The sequence below is a fragment of the Saimiri boliviensis genome, chromosome 10 (assembly GCF_048565385.1).
Source record: "Saimiri boliviensis isolate mSaiBol1 chromosome 10, mSaiBol1.pri, whole genome shotgun sequence".
Taxonomy (NCBI): domain Eukaryota; kingdom Metazoa; phylum Chordata; class Mammalia; order Primates; family Cebidae; genus Saimiri; species Saimiri boliviensis.
Window position 1 is genome coordinate 120,675,077 of NC_133458.1, and position 22,107 is coordinate 120,697,183.

General features: G+C 35.9%; 1 protein-coding gene across 4 annotated transcripts in view; it reads left to right on the plus strand.

Annotated features, from left to right (window-relative positions):
- The window catches only part of DPY19L1 (dpy-19 like C-mannosyltransferase 1), a 113,213-nt gene that overhangs the window by 49,508 nt on the left and 41,598 nt on the right, over nucleotides 1-22,107 (plus strand). For all 4 annotated transcript variants that reach the window (XM_074379839.1, XM_039462090.2, XM_039462091.2 and 1 more), the window contains exons 8-10: nucleotides 14,836-14,927; nucleotides 18,827-18,926; nucleotides 21,271-21,348. In XM_074379839.1, the coding sequence (XP_074235940.1) occupies nucleotides 14,836-14,927; nucleotides 18,827-18,926; nucleotides 21,271-21,348 (270 nt within the window). The remainder of the gene's footprint in view (nucleotides 1-14,835; nucleotides 14,928-18,826; nucleotides 18,927-21,270; nucleotides 21,349-22,107) is intronic.

Here is a 22,107-nt window from a genome sequence, read left to right on the forward strand (position 1 = left end):
GATCCTGCACATTGTGATAGTGTGGACCATGAAACACTTTAAAACTATTTTTTTTTTTTTTTTTGAGACGGAGTTTCACTCTTGTTACGCAGGCTGGAGTGCAATGGCGCGATCTCGGCTCACCGCAACCTCCGCCTCCTGGGTTCAAGCAATTCTCCTGCCTCAGCCTCCTGAGTAGCTGGGATTACAGGCACGTGCCACCATGCCCAGCTAATTTTTTGTATTTTTAGTAGAGACGGGGTTTCACCATGTTGACCAGGATGGTCTCGATATCTTGACCTCGTGATCCACCCTCCTCGGCCTCCCAGAGTGCTGGGATTACAGGCGTGAGCTACAGTGCTCAGCCTTTTTTCTGATTTTTAAGTATATACTTCCTCTAATGACAAAAATACCTACTCTGGTAGTACCTATTTATGTATTTAGTGAGCTTTTGGAGGGCATTACTCAGTGGAAATGCTGGTTACTAATTGGTACCTTACTTTCTTAGGAGAGTTACTTTGATCTTATGAGGGATTGGTTTATGTTACCGAGAATAGTTGTGAATTGTTACTTGTGTTTAAGTTCTGTTTCCATTATTTAGTTTGCTCTGTACTAAATGCGTTTTTTACTTTTTAAAAATTTTCTTTTTCCTCATATGGTTTACAAGGGAAAAATTTTGCCTGAACAAACTAGTTATAAAATATATAGCATGAATAGCTTGATTATTAAATAAATTATTTAAAACAGAAATTTAAAACTTTTAAATCTGAAACTTGTGAAAATTCAATAAAAGGGATCATAATAATGATCAGTAATATTGAGGTTATACATTTTATAATCAAAACTATGCAGATGTTTTCATTGATCAAGCTTCTTTAATATTCATTCTATAACAATTGAGAATTTCTGCAAAGATGAAAGCTAGCAATTTCATTTGCCTTTAAAATGTTTTCTTGTACAAGATGCACACAGTGTGTGTTGATGGTGCATGGTTTTGGCATGCTGATTGAAAAGCACATAGATGTGTATTAAGAAAAACCTGAATACAGTATTTTTCTCCAATTTTTTGACTGTTAGAAATACGTTTTGTGAAATAGGATTGTTTAGCTTTTTCATGGCAAGATAAAAAAAGTTATTACTAAGCATGATTAATGCTGTTTTATGTAAAATATGTTCACATATATAAAGATGTGCACATATGAAGAGGAAATTCCCTACTTTGTATTTTTTAAAAATAAATACTTTTAAAAAAAAGCAATTGAGAGTAAATGGAAGGATTGCTTTGAGGTTCATGTCTAATTAATCCATTTTTGTGACCCACAATGTGTTTCTGACCCATATTTCTTAAATATTTTTTGCACTGAACTCTGAGATTAAATTATAAACGTACATGTTCCTAATTATTGACATAGTTATGCCATTTATATAAATTTGGAAAAGAATTCTTAGAATACTTTGAAAACAATCTCATGAATCCTTATAATATTCTTATATGGTAGATACCTAGTAAATAGCCCAATATCATAAAAATGGTAGCACTAAAACATTAAGTGATTGGCTCAAGGTTATCCGGGAGGGAGATGATTTTATTTATTTATATTTTTAAAAATTTATTTGTTTTAACTCACAAATAATTGTATACAATGTGATGTTTAGATTTATGTATACATTGTAGAAAGATTCAGTCAAGCAAATTAACTTATCTGTTCCCTCACCAAATTGGCATTTTTTTCATATCTATTCCCTCACCAACTTAGCATTTTTTGTGGTGAGAATGCTAAAAATCTCAAAATTTCAGCAATTTTGAAATATGCAATACATTATTATTAACTGTAGTCACCAAATAGAGCATTAGGTCATTAAAACGTATTCCTCCTGCCTAACTTAAACTATCTCTTTGAGTCAACATCACCCCATTACGCATCTCTCCCCTAAGCCTCTGGTAACTGCCTTTCTGTTCTCTGTTTCTATGAGATTGACTCTTAGATTCCACACATAATTGAGATCATAGTATTTGCCTTTGTGTGCTTGATTTATTTCACTTAGTATAGTATCTTTTAGTTCCATTCATCATGTCTCAAATGACATAATCTTTTTTTTTAAGGCTGTGTCATATTCCATTGCATATGTATAATACATTTTGTTTATTCATTAATCTCTTGATGGACACTTAGGGTTGCTTCCATATCTTGGCTATAGTGAATAATGCCGCAATGAATATGGGAGTGCAGATATCTCTGACATACTGATTTCAGTTCCTTTGGATATATACTCTGAAGTAGGATTGCCAGTTCCATTATTATGGTTTTCTAGAAGGACTGTATAAATTTACACTCCCACCAGCAGTGTCCAAGAGTTGCCTTTCCTCCACATCCTGTCTAACGCTTATCATGTGTCTTTTTTGATAATATTGATTCTAACCGGTGTGGGTTGATATCTCACTGTGGTTTTAATTTCAATTTCCTCTATGATTTGAGAAGCAGAGCATTTTTTTCATATATCTGTTAGCCATTTGTATCTTTCCTTTTGAGGAGTGACTTCAGATTCGTTGCCCATTTTAAAAATTAAGTTGTTTTCTTGGTATTATTTGAGTACCTTATATATTTTGAATATTGGTTTTTTTATCAGAGGTGTGGCTTGCAGATGTTTTCTCCCAATCCATGGGTTGACTCTGCGCTCTGTTAATTATATCCTTTGCTGTACAGAAGCATTTTAGTGTGATGCAATTTTAATGGGCTATTTTTGCTTTCCTTGCCTGTGCTTTTGCAGTCTTATCCAAGAAATCATTGCCCAGATCAATATTGCAGATCTTTTTGCAAAGAGAGGATTACAAGTTTCCTGATTCCCCATTAATCTCTTCAAACACAAAACTCTTAGGTAGGGGAGTAGCATTTCAAAGAAGACATCCCTATAATTTATCTTTTACAAATGAAATGTGCAGAGATCTTTTCTTGACAATCTGTGGACCTCTTTTTCTTTCATTCTTTCTTCCTTTCTTTCCAGTGTTGGTTGCTCTACATCCAGTACTTTTTAATGCTTGAGATGTGTAAGTAAAACAAAGACTGCTATCCTTGAGGACAATCATGAATGTGGGATAATCTTCTTCCTGAAAGCAGGAGAATAATTGGCTTATTTGAGCAGCAGCAAGGAGGAGCAGAGAGTAATAGCAGATAAGGTCAGACAGATAATAATGGGAGGTGGGATAGAGTAAGAGCAGATTTCTGTAGGTCATTGTAGGGTCTGTTTGGAGTGAATGGAAGAGCACTGGAAAATGATGACTATTAGAGTGAGATGATTTACATGAATTTGGGAAATAGTGTAAGTATAAGATGCATAATTTTATGCAGGCTATTCACTGGTATGTCTGTGGATTTGTGAACTTATTAATTAAACTTACAGTAACTTGAGAAGTTCAATAAAAACTGTGTTAATCTTAGCAGCATATCTGCTGATGTAAATTTGAAAAGCAGCCAACGGTAGAAAAGTAGCCTACAACATTTTTTATGACCTTGCCCCAGCTGGGTTTCTGGTTTTGTCTCACATCACTCTTCAGGCTATCTTTGTTTGCTTTGCTTCAGCCCTGGGCCCTTCTTTCTCCAGTCCCCTGAAGGGACTATTTCTTTTCCTTCCTCAAGGCCTTTGCACATGCTCTTTACCTATGCCTTGTATACTGCCCCACTCATCTCGACCTGTGCCTAATTAATTCCTAGTCATCCTTAACAACTGGGCATTTCAGTTTGCATCTCAATGGTGTTCTTAATTTCTTCCTGCAGATCTGTATTTCTATCTGGCATAATTTCTCTTTAGTTTTAAGAATTTTATTTAGCATTGTGGTAAAGATCTGCCAATAAGTCCCTTAGTTTTTGTCTGTCTAAAAATGTTATCTTGCCTTCATTTTTTCAAGTATCTGTTTGGTTAATAAGAATTATAGATTGGTAGCTTTGCCTTTCAGCACTTTAAAGATGCCATTCCATTGTCTTCTGGCTTCCACCATTTGGTTAGAAGTCAGCCATAATTCTTATTGTTGTTCTTCTGAGTGTAATGTGTTTTTTCTCTGGTTGTTCAAAGAATTTCATTATATATTTGGTTTTTGTTGGTTTGATGGTAGTGAACCTAGATGTGCTTTGTGCATTGAACACTTTTGTGTGTTGGTTTTTATTTTTAATCAGTTTTGGAAAATTTCTAGCTAATTTCTTTTTTAAAAATACTTTATTTTCTCCATTCTTCTCTCGTCCTTTGAGAAATCTAATTACTTATATGTTCAGCTTTTAAAAAATACTATCTCACAGACTTAACACTCTGTTTCTGTTTTTCCCCATATTTTTTTCTCTCTATTCCTCCCTTTTGGTATTTTCTCCTGCGATGTCTAGGAGTTGATGGATACTTTATTCCGATGCATGAAGTCTGCAATTATCATTATCTGGTAAACTTTTGCCCTCCCTCCCTCTCTCCCTTGCCCCCTTTCTCCCTCCCTCTCTCCCTTGCTCCCTCCCTTTTTGCCTTCCTTTCTTCCCTCCTTCCTCCTTCCCTCCCTCTAGCTTTCCTTTTCTTCCTTCATTTCTTCTTAGAATTTACATTTTTTCCTAGAGCGTCCATTTTTGGGTGAAGTTTCCTGTCTCTTCATTCATCTTACTAATATTTTCCTATACATTTTAAAATCTAATGATTGTAGTTATTTTAAAATCTGTTTTCTAATGCCAACACCTACATTATCTGGGAATTTAACTCCATTGACTGTTTTTTCCTCTTGATTATGGGTCATATTTTCTTGCTGCTTTTTATTTTATGCAAGATGATTTCTGTAAAAGAATGATAAAGAGTGATCTAGATAATCATTTTTGCCTCAATTTGTCTAGAGAGGAACGTCTTCTTTTATGTCAAGCACGTAGGAAGAGACACAGAATTGGGCTCTCACATGAAGCCCTGCCAAGCAGGCCAGTAGTATAGTTTTAATTGTTTTAGTTTACTTCAAGTTGCAAATGAATTACAGTGATCTCCTTTTTCTTTTTCTCAATCCCCAACTTTCCCGGTGCTCAACTCAAGAGGTTGATTCCTTTGATCTTAACCACTCTTTACATTGGGAAGGGGTTAGTTTTCAGTTTTTTAGTTAATTTTAATCCATCTCCAGATTCAGCTGTGGCAAGGCCCTGGCACCTAAGCACTGTGTGAGATTGTGATCTTGCTCTCTGAGTTCTGACTCTCCCCAACTCCTCTTTGCCACATTCGTGTGTGTGTGTGTGTGTGTGTGTGTCCGTCCCAGGTTGTGGGAGGGGTAGCTTTCACAAAAAATAGTCATTTTTGTGTTTGTAGCTTTTTCAGGTTCTTGTTTATATTGTTAGAAATTGTTTGGTTCCAACAAAGACTCTCTGCCTATGGCAGGTCCTTACCTAAATTATGCAGTTGTTCCCAGGTGTGACAGAAGAGCCAACAGCTGTTTTATATCTTCACTTGGGCTATATCTAGTTCTACTATAAATCTGGTACTAAAAAGGCAGTACAAGAAAAGTGCATTTTTCCCTACTGTTGTTTTTTTCTCCAGCTTTTTATTTCTAACAAATTGAAACTTACAGAAATGCTCTCGATTCACTTTCATTTACCAGTTTTAGTATTTTGACAGGTTTGCTGTCTCTCATACAAACACCGACACAGACATTTTTCTAATCCCATTGAAAATGAGTTGCAGATATGATATATCTCACCCCTAAATATTTTAGTATATAGTGCCTAAAAGCAGGGACATTCTCCTACATAATCACAATACTGTTATCATACGTGAGAAATTTAACACTAATAATTATACAATATCTTAATATAGTCCATATTCTCATTTTCATTGTTTATTCTTTTTGATGCTTTTATTTTGGATCCAGAATCTGATTAAGTATCATTCATTGCATTTAGTTGTCATTTAGAAAAGTCTATCTCGAACAGTTTCTTTTTTTTTTTTCATAGGCATTAACATTTTTGAAGAGTCTAATTATTTTGTAGTGGTCTGATTAATTTGGATTTGTCTGGCTGTTTCCTCAATAATAGATTCAGATTAGACCATTTTATTTTATTTTATTCTGAGACAGAGTCTCACTTTGTTGCCCAGGCTGAAATGCAGTGGCACAGTTTGGGCTCACTCTAGCCTCTGCCTCCCAATTTCAAGTGATTCTCATGCCTCAGGTTCACGAGTAGCTGGGATTACAGGTTTGTGCTACCACGCCCGGCTAATTTTTATATTTTTATTAGAGACAGGGTTTTGCCATGTTGGCCAGGCTGGTCTTGAACTCCTAACCTCAAGTAATCTGTCTGCCTCAGCCTTCCAAAGTGTTGGGATTACAGGTGTGAGCTGCCACACCCAGCCAGATTAGTCATTTTAATGAAGAGTATGGCACATATGATGTTGTATTACATCTTCTTCTTTGCATTACATCTGGAGGTATATAAGACCAATTTGTTTCATTATTGGATTTACTAAGTTAAATCACATGGTTAAGGTGGTGTCTGTCATATTTCTCTATTATGAAGATGCCCCTTTTCCTTTTAATGAATAAGTGAAATGTGGGATGATACTTTGAGAAACCACGAATATCCTCTTCCCTTATAACATTTGCCAACTGATTATGTGTCCATTGATGATCCTTGCCTGAATTAGTTATTACATTAGCCATTGCAAATGATAGTTTTCCAATTCTACCACTTCATCTACATTTAATGGTGTTCCATAAAGACAAATCCCCTCTCCTGCCATTTTCTTTTGCTATATATACATAGGTTCTTTTTTTACTTATTCAGTGTTTTACAATCCATCACAATTCTTTTTGATGTTCCCATTGTTACAAATTTGGCCAATAGTAGTCTCCCCACATTTTAATGATATATAATTTTCATACATTAAGATTTGTATATTTTAACTGCTCAGTGGATTTTTACATTTGTATATAATCTTGTATCCAGGAACTAGGTCAATGTATAGACTATTTCCAGCCCTCAAGCAGGCTTACCTCTGTTCTGTACAATCTGTATCCCTCCTCATCCTTCAAGACAGGTAGCCACTCTCCTATCTCTATCACTATTGATTAGTTTTGCCTATTTGGGGTTTTCATATAAGTAGAGTCATACTTTCTTGTGTCTGATGTCTTCTGTCAGCATATGTCTGTGATATGTATCCACATTGTTTTCCAAAGTGCTTGTACTGGTTTTCACTCCTATTGACAATGTACAAGAATTCCAGAATTCCAGTTTCTTCTATCAATACATCCTTGTCAGTGCTTGACATTGACAGTCCTCTTAATTATGGTCATTCTGATGAGTGAAATGGTACCTTCTTATGGGTTTAATTTGCATTTTCCTGATGAGTAATGATATTGAGCACTTTTTAATACGGCTTACCTGATTTAGATAGTCTCTTTTGTTTAATACCTAAGTCTTTACCCATTAAAAAAAATACTTGGGTTATTTCCTTTATTCACATATGGGAACTCTTTGTCAATTCTGTGGGATTCTTTGTAGAATATATGTTCTGCAAGTACCTTCTCACCACTCATGACCTGCCTTTTCATCGTTATGGGTTTTGTGATTTTTATCTTTTTGTACACAGATCTTTTTGGGTTTTTTTGATGAAGAAGTTCTTACTTATTATGAAGTTCTATTTATCGGTCTCTTATGTTTAGTCCTTTTTGTGTCTGATTAAAAAATCCTTGCCTACTGTGGGTCATAAAGATTTTCTCATATTTTAGAAGCTTGAAGAAAATATAAGGGAAAATCTTGGTGTAGCTTTCACATTTTGGTTTATAATCTGTCTAGAATCTTGTGTACAGTATGAAAGAGGTTCAAGATTCTTTCCTCCCCTACCCCACCCCAAATAGGATGTCCAATTAACCTAGTACCATTTGTTAAAAAGAAAGTTCTTTCCTTGCTGAATTGTGGTGGGCCTTGTGTCATAAATTAAGTGACTGTATGCTTTTGGATTTGTTTTTACACTCTCAATTATGTTCTGTTTGTCTATTTATCTTCAAACCAGTATCATACTGCCTTAAATTCTGTCACTTTATAAGTTTGATATCTCATAGTGAAGATCTCCAACCTTGTTCTTTTTCAGTATCGCTGTGGCTATTCCAGGTCCTTTGTGTTCCCATATAAATTTAGAATCAGCTTGTCACTACTCCCTCCTCTTTCAACACATACACAACCCGCTGGTTGTGTATGCATCTCTGAATAAATTTAGAGAGAATGGACATCCTGAATATACTAAATCTTTCAATCCATAAACATAGATTTATATTCATCTCCTTTAATTTCTCTCAGCAATGTTTTGTTTTCCACATATTTTATTAATTTCTAGACATTTTATGATTTTGGTACTATTTTCTGCCCTTTTAATATATCTCATTGGTGTCTGAACACTTCAAACACCAAAAGGTTCCAGAAACAAATTATTCTGTAATGCACACAAAATAGTTTCAGAGTTACTACACTGATGTCATTATCAGTAACAAACCTACAAAGTATGGTTCAGTATTTCTCTAGTTATTTTTCTCCTAAGAGTATATTCTACTAAGGCAGTGTAGTCAGCATAAAAGTTAAACAATTCAGAAGTAACCTGAATTATTTTTATTTCTCCATGTTGTATTATCATTTTGGTAGCACAACTTGAATTATTTGTTTCTGCTTTTATTTCTATTGCCTTTGTATCTTGACTAATGCTTTCATTTTGTAGTCATAATTTTGGTTATGTTGATAACTTTGAGAAGTGTAATCTATAACCACATGATAAAGATAGTAGAGTCGGTATTGATAACATCTTGCCAGATACATTTTCTATTTTAGATGAGTAAGCAATGGTCAAGTTCGAGTCATTGCAACAATGGATGGAGACATGGGGGTATTCTCACTGCTTCTTTGACAAAATGGGCTGCTTTCACAGCGGTTTTTTGTAAATTTAGGACAGGATATACTGATATCTTAGATTTTCAGTGACAAAAAGATCGATGTTTTCTCTCATACAACCAGCAGAAATTCTTTATAAAGAAAGTAAAATTTAAAATAGCATTTACATATCACTGACACATTAAACCCTGTGTGAGCCAAAATTGTATTATACATTCAGATTGAAATACATAACTGATTAATTGAGCAGCCTATCAGTACAGGCTGTGCATCTGTAATCTGAAAATCTGAAGTCTGATATACACCAAAGTCCAAAACATTTTGAGTACCAACATGACTCTCAAAGGAAATTTTCATTGGGGCATTTGTTTTTTGTTTTGTTTTGTTTTTTTTTTTGGATTAGAGGTGCTCAATCAGTAAGGACAATGCAAATATTCCAAAATTTGAAAAAATCTAAAATCCAAAACACTTCCGTTCCCAGCATTTTGGATAAGAAATACTCCATCCATGTATGGTACAAAAATAGACCAAAACTTAAAGGAAGCAACCAGGCTTACTCATTATCAACGTACAGTATCCTGAGATGCACAAAAGCTACTCCAAGCTAAAGATCTTTCTAAACAATGGAACTGCCTTAAGTAATGTCATACAGGAGATGTTCAAGCCATGTCTCTTAAACGTAGCATTTTTATGGTTACTCTGTGGATAGCAATATTCTTAACACCTGTAACGTTCTCTGAAGAGAGGTAGCCTAACCTTCATGGTGCCAGCAATCTTTTAAGGAAGCACTCATAAATACAGTGTTTAAAACATTATTATAGTTAATATTAAACAATATAAAGCAATAGCATAATCAGCTTAGAAAAGCAGCAGTTAGAGGTGGGTAATTTGTTTTAAACCTAAACTTTATAATAATAGGTTAGGATTGATCCAGCAAACAGCAACTCTAGTAAAAACTCTTGGAATGAATCTTAAACATGATCTATTTGATACCAACCACAATTTATAACTAACCAGTCAGTTATACTTCTATTTATTTTTGAAGTTATAAAAATAAATCCATTAGATAGTGCTGTATTTCCAATGTTATAATAGTTTCAAAATAGAGATTGGAAAATTAAACTGTTTTGAGAGACTTTAGTTATTGATTCTTGAGTAAATGATTAAAAAATATTAAGCAGAAAATGAAAGCCTATTGTTATCAACATCTACACGGTATTGTTATACCATAAAATAAGTGTTATGAAATGTGTGCTAAAAATTAATATACTAGATGATAGCAGTTTATTCAGTGTAAGATTTTTTTGAATTTATTTTCACAATAAACGGATTTCTTTAGGGACAACAGACATTTATATATCCCTTTTTGAAACAGTTTACATGTATATTTCCTTTAATTCTCAAATTTCAAAATAAAGCCTTTAAAAAGCATTGACATTTTAAACTGTCACACTATTTTTATTTTACATTTAAAATTAGAGATAAAGAAAAAATATTTATTTGTTGAAACTTAAGGCATGACTAAACCAAATCTGTTCACTATTTTCAAATTATATGGGGTCATCTGGGATGGCAATTACATTTGTACCAGATCTAGTAAAGCACATGGTGTTATTGGAGAAACAATAGAAAGTACTTTCAAGGACATTTGAATTCATGCTCTCAGAATTTGGGACGGAGAAGACCTTGCTCTTCATTACAGTCCTGTAATTGAGTTTTCTTGTCCCTGCTTTCAGAGGATGTTAATTCAGTTTTGGTGAACTGAGTGACTTCAGCTATTAAATGAAATGAATTTCTGAGAGATGATAACGTCATTCAAATTTGGGTAACAGATATGGGGGAACAGTCTGTATGAAGAAAATTCTCAAGTTGTATATTACATAGTTTGAATACTTGTTTTTGTACAGAGAATGATGGCTTTACTAATTTTGGTCACACAGGCATACTTCAGAGATATTGCAGGTTTTTGTTGCACTTTATTCCAGATCACTGTAATAAAGTGAATATTGTAATAAATCAAGTCATACAATTTTTTTCATTTTCCAGTGCATATAAAAGTTATGTTTACACTATACTATAGTCTATTAAATGTGAAATAGCATTATGTCTAAAAAACAATGTACATACCTTAATTTAAAAATAAGTTGCTAATCCCAGCACTTTGGGAGGCTGAGGCAGATCACCTGAGGTCAGGAGTTCAAGACCAGCCTGGTCAACATGGTGAAACCCTGTCTCTATTAAAAATACAGAAAAAAAAAATAGCTGGATGTGGTAGCAGGTGCCTCCTTATAGTCCCAGCTACTCGGGAGGCTGAGGCAGGAGAATTGACTGAACCCAGGAGGCAGAGGCTGCAGCGAGCAAGATTGTGCCACTGCACTCCAGTGTGGGCAGCAGAGTGAAACTTCATCTCTAAATAAGTGAATCAATAAATAGCTGCTAATGATCACCTGAACCTTCAGCAAGTTGTCCAGGTAGAGGGTCTTGCCTTTGATTACACCACTTATAAATATTTTGCAACCCAGGGTAGCTTAGGCATAGAAGATGTTGACGGCTGCTGACAGATCAGGGTGGTGGTTACTGACAATTGAGATAGCTATGGCTGTTCCTTAAAATAACAGTAAAGTTTCCTGCATTGATTGATTCTTTCTTTCATGAAAGATTCCTCTGTAGCATGTGATGCTGTTTGATAGCATTTTACCCACAGTAGAACTTTCAAAATTGGAGTCAGTCCTCAAACCCTGCCACTGCTTTAGCAACTAAATTTATGTCATATTTTAAATCCTTTGTTGTCATTTCAACAGTGTTTACAGTATCTTCACCAGTACTAGATCCCATTTCAGGAAACTACTCTTTGCTCATTTAAGAAGCAACTCCTCACCGGGCGTGGTGGCTCAAGCCTGTAATCCCAGCACTTTGGGAGGCTGAGGCGGGTGGATCATGAGGTCAGGAGATCGAGACCATCCTGGTCAACACGATGAAATCCCGTCTCTACTAAAAATACAAAAAATTAGCTGGGCATGGTGGTGTGTGCCTGTAATCCCAGCTACTCAGGAGGCTGAGGCAGGAGAATTGCCTGAACCCAGGAGGCGGAGGTTGCGGTGAGCCGAGATCGCGCCATTGCACTCCAGCCTGCGTAACAAGAGCGAAACTCCGTCTCAAAAAAAAAAAAAAAAAAAAAAAAAGAAGCAACTCCTCATCCTTACAGTGTGATCATGAGATTACAGTAATTCATTCACATCTTTAGGCTCCACTTCTAATTCTAGCTGTCTTGCCACTTCCACCACATCTGCAGTTACTCCCTCCACTAAAGTCTTGAGCCCACCTGAGTCTCCCATGAGGGTTGAAATAAACTTCTTCCAAAGTTCTATTAATGATGATATTTTAACCTCCTCCCATAAATCAGAATGTTTTTAATGGCATCTGAAGTAGTTAATCCATTCCAGAAGATTTACATTTTATTTGCCCAAACTCATCAGAGGAATCACTATGGCAGCTAGAGCCTTAGGAAACTTATCTTTTAAATAAGGCTTGAAAGTCGAAATGACTCTTTGCTTCATGGGCTGCAGAATAGATGCTGTGTTAGCAGGCATGAAAGCAACATTAATCACCTCATCCATCTCCATCAGAGTACTTGTGTGACCAAGCACATTGTCAATGAGCAATAAGATTTTGAAAAGAATCTTTTTGTCTGAGCAGTAGGTCTCAAGAATGGGCTTAAAATATCCAGTCAATCTTGGTAAAACAAATGTGCTGTCATCCAGGCTTCATTGTTACATTTGTAGATCACATACAGAGTAGATTAAGTGTAATTCTTATAGGTCCTAGGATTTTTTAAATGATCAGTGAATATTGCCTTCAATTTAGTCACTGGTTGCGTTAGCTCCTAACAAGAGAGTCAACCTGTCCTTTGATGTTTTGAAGCCAGGCGTTGACTTCCCTCTAACTGAAAAAGTCCTAGATGGCATCTTCTTCCAATACAAGGCTTTTTCATCTGCACTGAAATTTTTTGTTTAGTGCAGCCACCTTCATCAGTTATTGTAGCTAAATCTTGCACTTTCTACATCAGCATTGCTGTTTTACCTTGTACTTTTATTTTATGGAGACGGGTTTTTTCCTTAAACCTCATGAACCAACCTTTGCTTGTTCAGACTTTTCTTCTGCAGTTTTCTCACTTCTCTCAGCCTTCATAAAATTGAAGAGAGGATCTTGTTCTGGATTAGGCTTTGACTTAAAGAAATGTGGCTGATTTGATCCAGAACATTAAAACTATCTGCATATCAGCAATAAGATTGTTTCACTTGTAATTTCCCTCGTTAATTTTGCTTTTGCATTCCTATCTGTTAGGCAGGCATAAGAGGCCTAACTTTCAGCCTCTCTTGGCTTTTGACATGCCTTCTTCACTAAGCTTAAACATTTCTAGCCTTTGACTTAAAGTGAGAGATGAACAACTCTTTCTTTTAAATGAACACTTAGAGGCCCTTGTAAACTTATTAATTTTCCTATTTTAATATTGTTGTGTTTCGGGGAATTTGGAGGCCTAATGGGATGGAGAGAGATGGGAGAGTGGCTGATTGGTGGAGCAGTTAGAATACACACATTTATCCATTAAGTTTGCCATCTTATTGGACATGGTTCAAGGCACCTGAAGCAATTACAATAGTAATATCAGAGATTACTGATCACAGGTCACCATAACAGATATACTAATAATGAAAAAGCTTAAAATATTATGAAAATTACCAAAACATGACACAAAGACATGAAGTGACCACATGCTATTGGAAAAATGGCACCAATAGACTTGCTTGATGCAGGGTTGCTACAAACCTTCAATTTGTAAAAGACATTATCTGCAAAGCATGGTAAAGGGCAATGAAACATGGTTTGCCCGTGTATCTTACTGTCAGTCATACTGAAGTCTCCAGTTAAACTAATAAACTAACAGCTTTTAAAAACTGCATTCTCGTAACAACAGTATACATTAGCAACAGATCTTTTCAATGTTTTCAGCATTCTCTTTTGTGAGTAGTTCATTCATAAATAGATATCTATGTCAGGTTCATAGAGAAAATGTCAGTTTGACAGAAAAGAGGATTAATTTGGCTCAATCTTTCTATAGCAGTATTATAAATATTCAGTAGTCTGAGGTAGAGCTAAAATATAGGTAACACTTATTTCTAGCATGGTCTTTTTCATTCTGTGAAGTCTTTTAGGTACCCTTGTTTATGTTGAAAGATAACATGATTTATTTTAGTGTGACTTAGTAATATCAGATTGGTTGTCTTTAATACTATGCGGTTTTCTGTCGATGGAAGGTTGAACTTTCTAATATATTTACCATATACACAGGAAAATGACATCGTTACAACTGGGATAGTACATTGCTTAATTATGTCCAAAGTGAGGTTTTCAGAAAGGTTTATATTTAACAATTTTAGGACTTTTGTTATTTAATTTGATTACACCACTTTTAAATATTTCGCAACCCAGGGTAGCTTAGGCATAGAAGTAAAACCAAAAATGGAATATCCCTTCGTAGCAGCACTATGACTGAAAATGTTAAAATCGATGACTACAAAGAGTTCTCAAATACTATTATGGATATTTTTGCTGAAATTCATGGGAAAGAAAACAAACAATAGATAATTAACTCAGAAAGTATTCTAAAATTTGGCAGAACATTTTCTTGCTGGTACTTCTCTCCCTTTCCTTTTAAGATGTAGTTGCTTCTCTTTTTGGTATTTTCTTGTTGACAATTCATGATGTTAATGCTTTATATAATTTTAAGTTGTGTGTGTGTCTGTCAGTAATATTTCTCACATGCCAGTTTTGCTGTTTTTGGAGAGTCCAGTAGCTTCTTTTACAACACACCATTTAAATTTTTTGTTAAAAATAATTTTATTTATAAATAGCAATTTTCACTTGGTATGTCTCTTAGTAAATTTAGCAAGTATACTAATACTATGGTTTTTTTTTTTTTCAGTGTACTCGTGTGATGTGGACACCACCTCTCCGTGAAAGCTTCTCATATCCATTCCTTGTTCTTCAGATGTTGCTTGTGACTCATATTCTCAGGTAACTTTGACTTAACCTTATTTATTTTTGCATTAAATAATTTAAACTAGAGTATCTTAAGCTTCCATGATAAAGTCAACATAATAAAATAGCCAATATGATCCTGTTATTAGTAAAGGTAATTTAAGAGTATAACTTACCAAAAACCTTTCCTCTATCAGCCTTCTGTTCCTCTTCCTTTTTCTTGGTGGTCCACAGTGACTGCTTGAGAAACAGCAAATTTGCTTTCACTTCTTCTTTCATTTCCACTTTCTCAAGTCTTCTGTTACCGCTTATAACCTCCTGAAAATTAGCAGAAAGAAGGTGAAGGCTGGTCATGCTACAGTGTATCCTGTAAGATACAATCCTTTGGGGTAAAGGATAATTCATAGAATTCACACTTCTCTTCATTTCTGTTGACAAATACTGAATATAGCTGCCTTGCTCCAGAGGGTAAAAATGAAACAAAATGGGGCCTACAGAAAAATGGAATAAAGCATGATAAAAATCTGAAGATGACTCAGACTGATAACTCCCTTCAGTGATCCTCTGAATTTACAAGAACTTTGTTGAACTCTGTTATGCTGAACCCTTTGGGCAATCTATTTCCCACTGATTATTACAGCAAGCATAGAACCATCACATGGCTTTTAGTCTCCAATGTAGTAGTGTCTTTACACAGACCTTTTATAGATCATGGGATGGGTAATGTTTTTGCATTAGCTTTTTAAAGTCTGTGTAGCTCCAACTTTATTGTTGTCCCCTAAATTCCTCTTTACAGAGTTTAAAGCATCTTTAGCACCTTCAATTAAGGTGAACCTCTATGAATTCATAACCTTAAGCTCTGCCCTGTTGGTTCTGAGGCACCCTGAGCAACGGTCCCGTCTCAAACATTTCCATAAGATGTGTTGTGCTGAGAGTCTTTGATTCACCACTACAGATGCTATTTTCCCACATTCACATTCTTGACCTTGGCTTTTTTCTCCATTGCAGTGCAGACAGCAGACTGCTCTCAGTCTCTAGTTCCTTCCTGCTTTTCTATCTCTGCCCCTGTCTTAAATACAGTGAAAGCAAACCTTTGATTCTTCTTTCACTCGCTGATCTGATCTGTCCCTGAGTAGCCATTGGTATGCTGCTCTGAGGGCTGAGTGCTGCCTCCTTTAGTCCCTCTGTACCATAGAAGGTAGGGTTAGTTTTCTGTTGCTGTGTAAACCAGTCACCACAAACTTGGATCTATTATCTTGGAGTTCTCTAACTCCAAAGTTTTAAAATCAAAGTATTAGAGGTGGTACATTCTTCCTGAAGGTACAGAGTGGGAGAAGAGAAAATCACTTTTCTTGCCTTTTCTAGCTTCTGGAGGCTGCCTGTATTTCTTGGGGGTCTGCCTGCATTTCTTGCCTTGTGGCTCCTTCGTCCTCAAAACCAGCAGTGGTGGATTGAGTCCTTTTTTGTCAGTTTACTCCAACCTTCTTTTCAGCCTCTCTTCCACTTTTAAGTACCCTGTGGTTACATTGGGCCCACCTGGATAATCCAGGCTATGCTCCCTACTGTGAGGCTGGGTGATTAGTCATCTTCATGCCGTCCGCAGCCCTAGTTCCCCTTTGCCATGCAACATGACGTGTTCACAGGTTACAGGGATTAGGACATAGATATTTCTGGAGGTCATTATTTTGCCAGCCAGGATGGGACCTCTCCAGTTGCTGTTTCCTGCCTTCAAGGGCTGTCTTCTGTTGGGTTCTTCTCTGCTTTTGGCTGCAGGTGCTTCTGTGGCAAGCTCTTTGTTTTCTTTAGCCTCTTATCATTGTCATTTTCAGCCTTGCCCATCTCTTCATACCTGTCTTTACTTTCTGCTGAAAAGTTTTAGAGAACATTCCTTTCTTAGATCCTTCTTCACTGTCTCTGTTTATATTCTAGTTGACATTTCCCTTCTCATATTCCTGGCCATCGCAAGCTGAAGCAGCTGCTGCTTTTGCCACTGCTGGTTCAGATCCATCCCGTCTTGATCTTCCTTGCCATCTTCATCGGCACCTCATCACTTCTGACTGCAGTGGCTTTCCTTGTTATGCTCCTTGGTTGGCATGGCTCCTTGCTTGCCTGGTATGGCTGTGACTTGTTGCTTGAAAGGGTGGATTTTCATTTTGCTTTCTTGGAAAACTGCTTTCTTGGAAACCTTCTTGGAAAATCGCATCCTTTTTTCTTGACGTTTTGGAAGACATCTTGTCTTTTTTTCTGAAGGATAATAACCTTCTCTCCGTTGGCCATCTTCATCTTCTGATATTTCATCCTTATTACTGACATTGTCTTCTTTGGAAGAGCAGCCATTTCCTTTAGTTCTTGGTTTCTACCTGTAGTTGGCACATTGTGACATTAGAGGGAGGTGGTGAGTGGTGATGGCTTGGGTGAACCAAGAAGAAGCTGAGCAGTGTTGATGCAGGCTGCAGTGCTGAGGATACTGTCATAAAACCAGAAAGAGACTATTTCTTAATGCTAGGAATCATTTATAAATGACGTTGGTGGTATATTTTAACAAATTGGTTTTGTCCACTTTTGAATTTTAAGCATTTTCAGAAATTCTAATGCTAATGCTAGCCCAGCTTCACTTTGTCTTGATTGTTCTTAGCCTTTTCTTATTTGTTCTTGGCAATATCTATGTTTCCATTTCTGTTGTCTTGGGTCAGAGCTATTTTGATCACCAATGGGATTTTCTTTGTTTTTTATTCATTCCTATCTCCCCACAGTACATTCTTCACCCAACTGCCAGATTGGTATTAAATTCTGCTGAGAAATCTTAATGTCTCTTGTTACCCCAAAAATGAAAATCATATTTAGTATTCAAAAGCAATAGAAATATGCTTTATTTTAGACAGTGACTTTCAAACTTTTGGACTATGATCTGTAAGAAATAAGAAATTTTACACTGTGGCTTACTGCACATGTACATGTATGCACACAACTGAAACAAAAGTTTCACAGAATAGAGCCCCTTATAAGTAGGATACAGTCATATATATTCTGTTTCACTCGCTAATCTGCATTTTTAAATGCTGAGTTTTATTCCGTAAGTCAATTTCATAACTCATTAAAAGGTTATCTGGAGTTTAAAAATACTTTTGTTGGATTAAAATAGCAGACAGGGATGTCCTTTGGAGAAAGGATGCTTGTGGAAGTGGAGAAAAGCATTTTATGGTGGTGCTCTATGCTCCAGGTAGGTTTATGTAACCAGAATGTCTTTATCCAAGCTGCATACACTTCATCTCCTAGTATATTAGCATGCACACTCCACTTTTGTGAAGATGGACATGTGTGAGGGCTTTGCATTGGCTCACATATTTAGAGGATAAAATCATCTCACCCTCCTAAAAAGTCTCCTAAATTACAAGTCAGTACCAAAGTGAGGTCTCTAAAGATTGCTCCAGAATGGCCACTGTATCTTTTTCTCCTCTTTTCTGTCTTCTACATGTGCCAGATGCAACTTTTTATCTCACATGCTTATAAAATCTCTCCCAGCCTCTTAACTCTTATTCCTCATTCTTGAAGTAGTTGGCTGCATAATGCTTTGCGCTTCAAATATGCTATTATTTTTTCATAGGCATCTTCTGCCTTTCTAACTAATGAATATATTGAATCAGTATTTTTAAATGTTCAGTCATGGATTCACCAAAATAAAATTTGAAAAAAATTCCCGTAGATATACTGACCCAGCCACCCTCCCCACTTTGTGTTATTAGCAATAATGGTTATTTACCTTTCAAAGAAAATTGTTGTAATTGAGCATCAGGAGGTACAATTTCTAACCTGTTGGTTCATTTTATGTTTAGGTTATGTTATAACCAGATTATATATATTTAGAGATTCTGGTTTGCAGCAGTTTGGAGCCATGCTAGACTTGTATTTAAACTTACTTATTTTATCTTTTCAAGGGCTACAAAACTATATAGAGGAAGCTTGATTGCACTCTGTATTTCCAATGTATTTTTCATGCTTCCTTGGCAGTTTGCTCAGTTTGTACTTCTTACTCAGGTAGGTGATTATATTTTAAGCTGTTTTAAGCTTAGTATGTTTGACTATATGAACTCATTTGCATGAAATTATAACGGAGATGTTCTGTGATTCTAACTCCTAAAACATTTTCTAGGAAAACTGTTCTCCTAAAATATTTTTTAGAAATGTTGAACAAAAGAAAATTCAGGACAGAGAAATATGTCAGATTATTTATTAATGGTTGTTCATTATTTACTTCCTAACATACTGCGTTTATTGAATTCAAATTTGTAAGAATGATTATCTTTGTTATTCAGTGTGCTTAAAAGAGGACTAGTACTGCAACTTTAAGCGTTTCTCTTAACTGTAGTATTTCTCTTACGTAAAATGTTTCTTTTATGAGTAGTTGTGTACATTCTTGCACGTAGAATAAGGACAAATAGGATTACAAGATACATAGCTAATCAGTTTATGTCTTACAGAATTCTCTGTACCAGTCTAGAAATTTATCTGTTGTCTTTCCATGTACTCTTGCCCACCGTAAATGGAAGTAGCTTGTTGAGAGAGGGAGTAAATTGCATATTCATTTTTTTCCCTGCCTACTGCTTTTTTTTTTTTTAATTGTACTAGTCGTATTTGTATAAAGCAGTTGAAGAGTTCCTTTTTAATGAAAGTCTTGCTTGGGAAATGAAGTTAGACTTGGATTTGAGTCTAATTATATTCACTAGCCTCTTAACTTGGTTAAAATACTTAGCTTTTCTTAGTTTAGGTTTTCTCATTTCTGAAATAGAGATAATAAAAGAACCTACTTTATTGGGTTGTGGATAGGACCAGAGGAAGTAATGTATATGATTCTGAACACAGTACCTGGTACTTAGTGAGGTATCAGTAAGGTTAGTTGGTCTTATCATTATTTTAAAAAATAGGCTCTATTTGTACTTTTTACTTTGATCTTATCTTGTTGACACCTTCGTCTGACTTAGTTTGATGACATTTTCAGCTGGTTTCTGGTTTAAAATTGCCTCTGAGATTCTCTGTTTAAAAGGCAGCCCTGTAAATGTGCTGCGTGTTGCTCAGCCCTTGGGGTGGAAAGGGAGGATTCTCATCGCTTCCTGACAGTGAAGGCTGCCTGGTGTTTTGTGGAGACCAGGGTCACTGGAGGTATTTTGCCTCCCTGTGGGGCTTGTGTTGAATAATAACACACACTTCCCCACAGTTGTTGTGTCGTCTCAGTCACCCTAAGCAATGCAGTATTCTCCATGGGTAACTGAGTAAAGGGAAACTTCGTTTTTCTCACTAATGGAAAAACTTGTTGTAAATTGCTTAGAGATTAAAAAAACCTGATGAATGAAACTTAAGTTATATGATTAAGTATTCAACTATTTTGCAGTTTGTTTATGCTGGTATTTTTTGTTTTTTTGAGACGGCGTTTCACTCTTGTTACCCAGGCCGGAGTGCAATGGCGCGATCTCGGCTCACCACACCCTCTGCCTCCTGGGTTCAGGCAATTCTCCTGCCTCAGCCTCCTGAGTAGCTGGGATTACAGGCACACGCCACCATGCCCAGCTAATTTTTTGTATTTTTAGTAGAGACGGAGTTTCACCATGTTGACCAGGATGGTCTCGACCTCTTGACCTCATGATCCACCTGCCTCGGCGTCCCAAAGTGCTGGGATTACAGGCATGAGCCACCGCGCCCAGCCATGCTGTTTTTTTATAGTAGGAGAGGAAGAATTTAATTTTAATTGCTTTCTCTATGATGAAGTGTGTAGAGGCATTGTCTGACATAATACCTGTCTATAAGATACACTGTATCATCATTTAATCAATTAATTCAGCTAAATAATTCCAGTACTCTCAGAATTACTGATACATAACATACAGTTTTCTTCCAAATGGAAAAAAAAGTTAAAAATACCTTTGTAGCAAAAGTACTCTTAATTTGAAATTGATAAATTTGGTTACAACTAACTCTTGAATATTTGTATTAATGAAAGAACGCTAATGGAGATAGTTGTAAAGAGTGACTAGCAAGCAGAAATTAACATATTTTTATGCACACCTGCATTGCATAATTATTTTCCAGTTTAATATACCTTCCCCAATTATGTATTAGTTGTCTTGTTATAATTACATTTTCATCTTTTCTGATTGGACAAGGTACTTTTTAATTGTACATGTTGACAGTAAGGTTGACTTGAAATTAAAATGAGTATTGTTTTGGATAATCAATGAAGTAGACAATTCACATGATTGAGAGAGCTGTCTATCGGAGAAAAAAAAATCAACCAATATTTTCTATATTAACATAATGACTATATTCATATTCTTCATTCTTGCAGGTATTTTATCTTTTTTACTTTTAATTTCTTTTTAAATTTCAGATTGCATCATTGTTTGCAGTGTACGTTGTCGGGTACATTGATATATGTAAATTACGGAAGATCATTTATATACACATGGTAATTATTTTTTATTCTTTAGTTCGTCTTTAAACTCCAGATTAATATTTGATTTGTTCATGGTTGGAATTAGTTGTAACAATTTCATAACTAAAACAGATGTCATTCAAACATTGTGATACAATCAACCGACCTTGTTTTAATAGACCACTCACAAAAATTTAATTGGGGTCATATCATCTGATTGAAGTTGTGCCCAACTTATGCATTATCAGTAAAAGAAATAATTTATGAAACAGAAACATGGGACTGATATATTATCCAGGAGCTGTTTGTTAAAAATGAAGTAGAAAGGCCCGACATGGTGGCTCACACCTGTAATCCTAACATTTTTGAGAGGCCGAGGTGGGCTTCACTTGAAGCCAGGAGTTTGAAACCGCCTGGGCAACAGAGCCAGACCTCATCTCTACAAAAATCAAATAAAATTAGCCTAGAATGGTGATGCATGGCTGTAGCACTAGCTGCTTAACTCAGGAAGCTGATGTGGGAGGATCACATTAGCCCAGGAGGTTGAGACTGCAGTGAGCTATCATGCAAGTGCTCTCCAACTTGGGCAACATAACAAGGCCAAGTCTTCACAAAAAAGAAAAAGAGTTCATTTACTGAGCATCAACTATGTAGGCATGTGAGACACACCAGCATTCATATCACTTACATTCTAATAGAGTGGGGAAGGAGGGAAGACAGAAGATAAATATAGTAAATGGGTAAATTACCTAGGATGTTAGAAGGTGATAAGGATTTTAGGCCAGACATGGT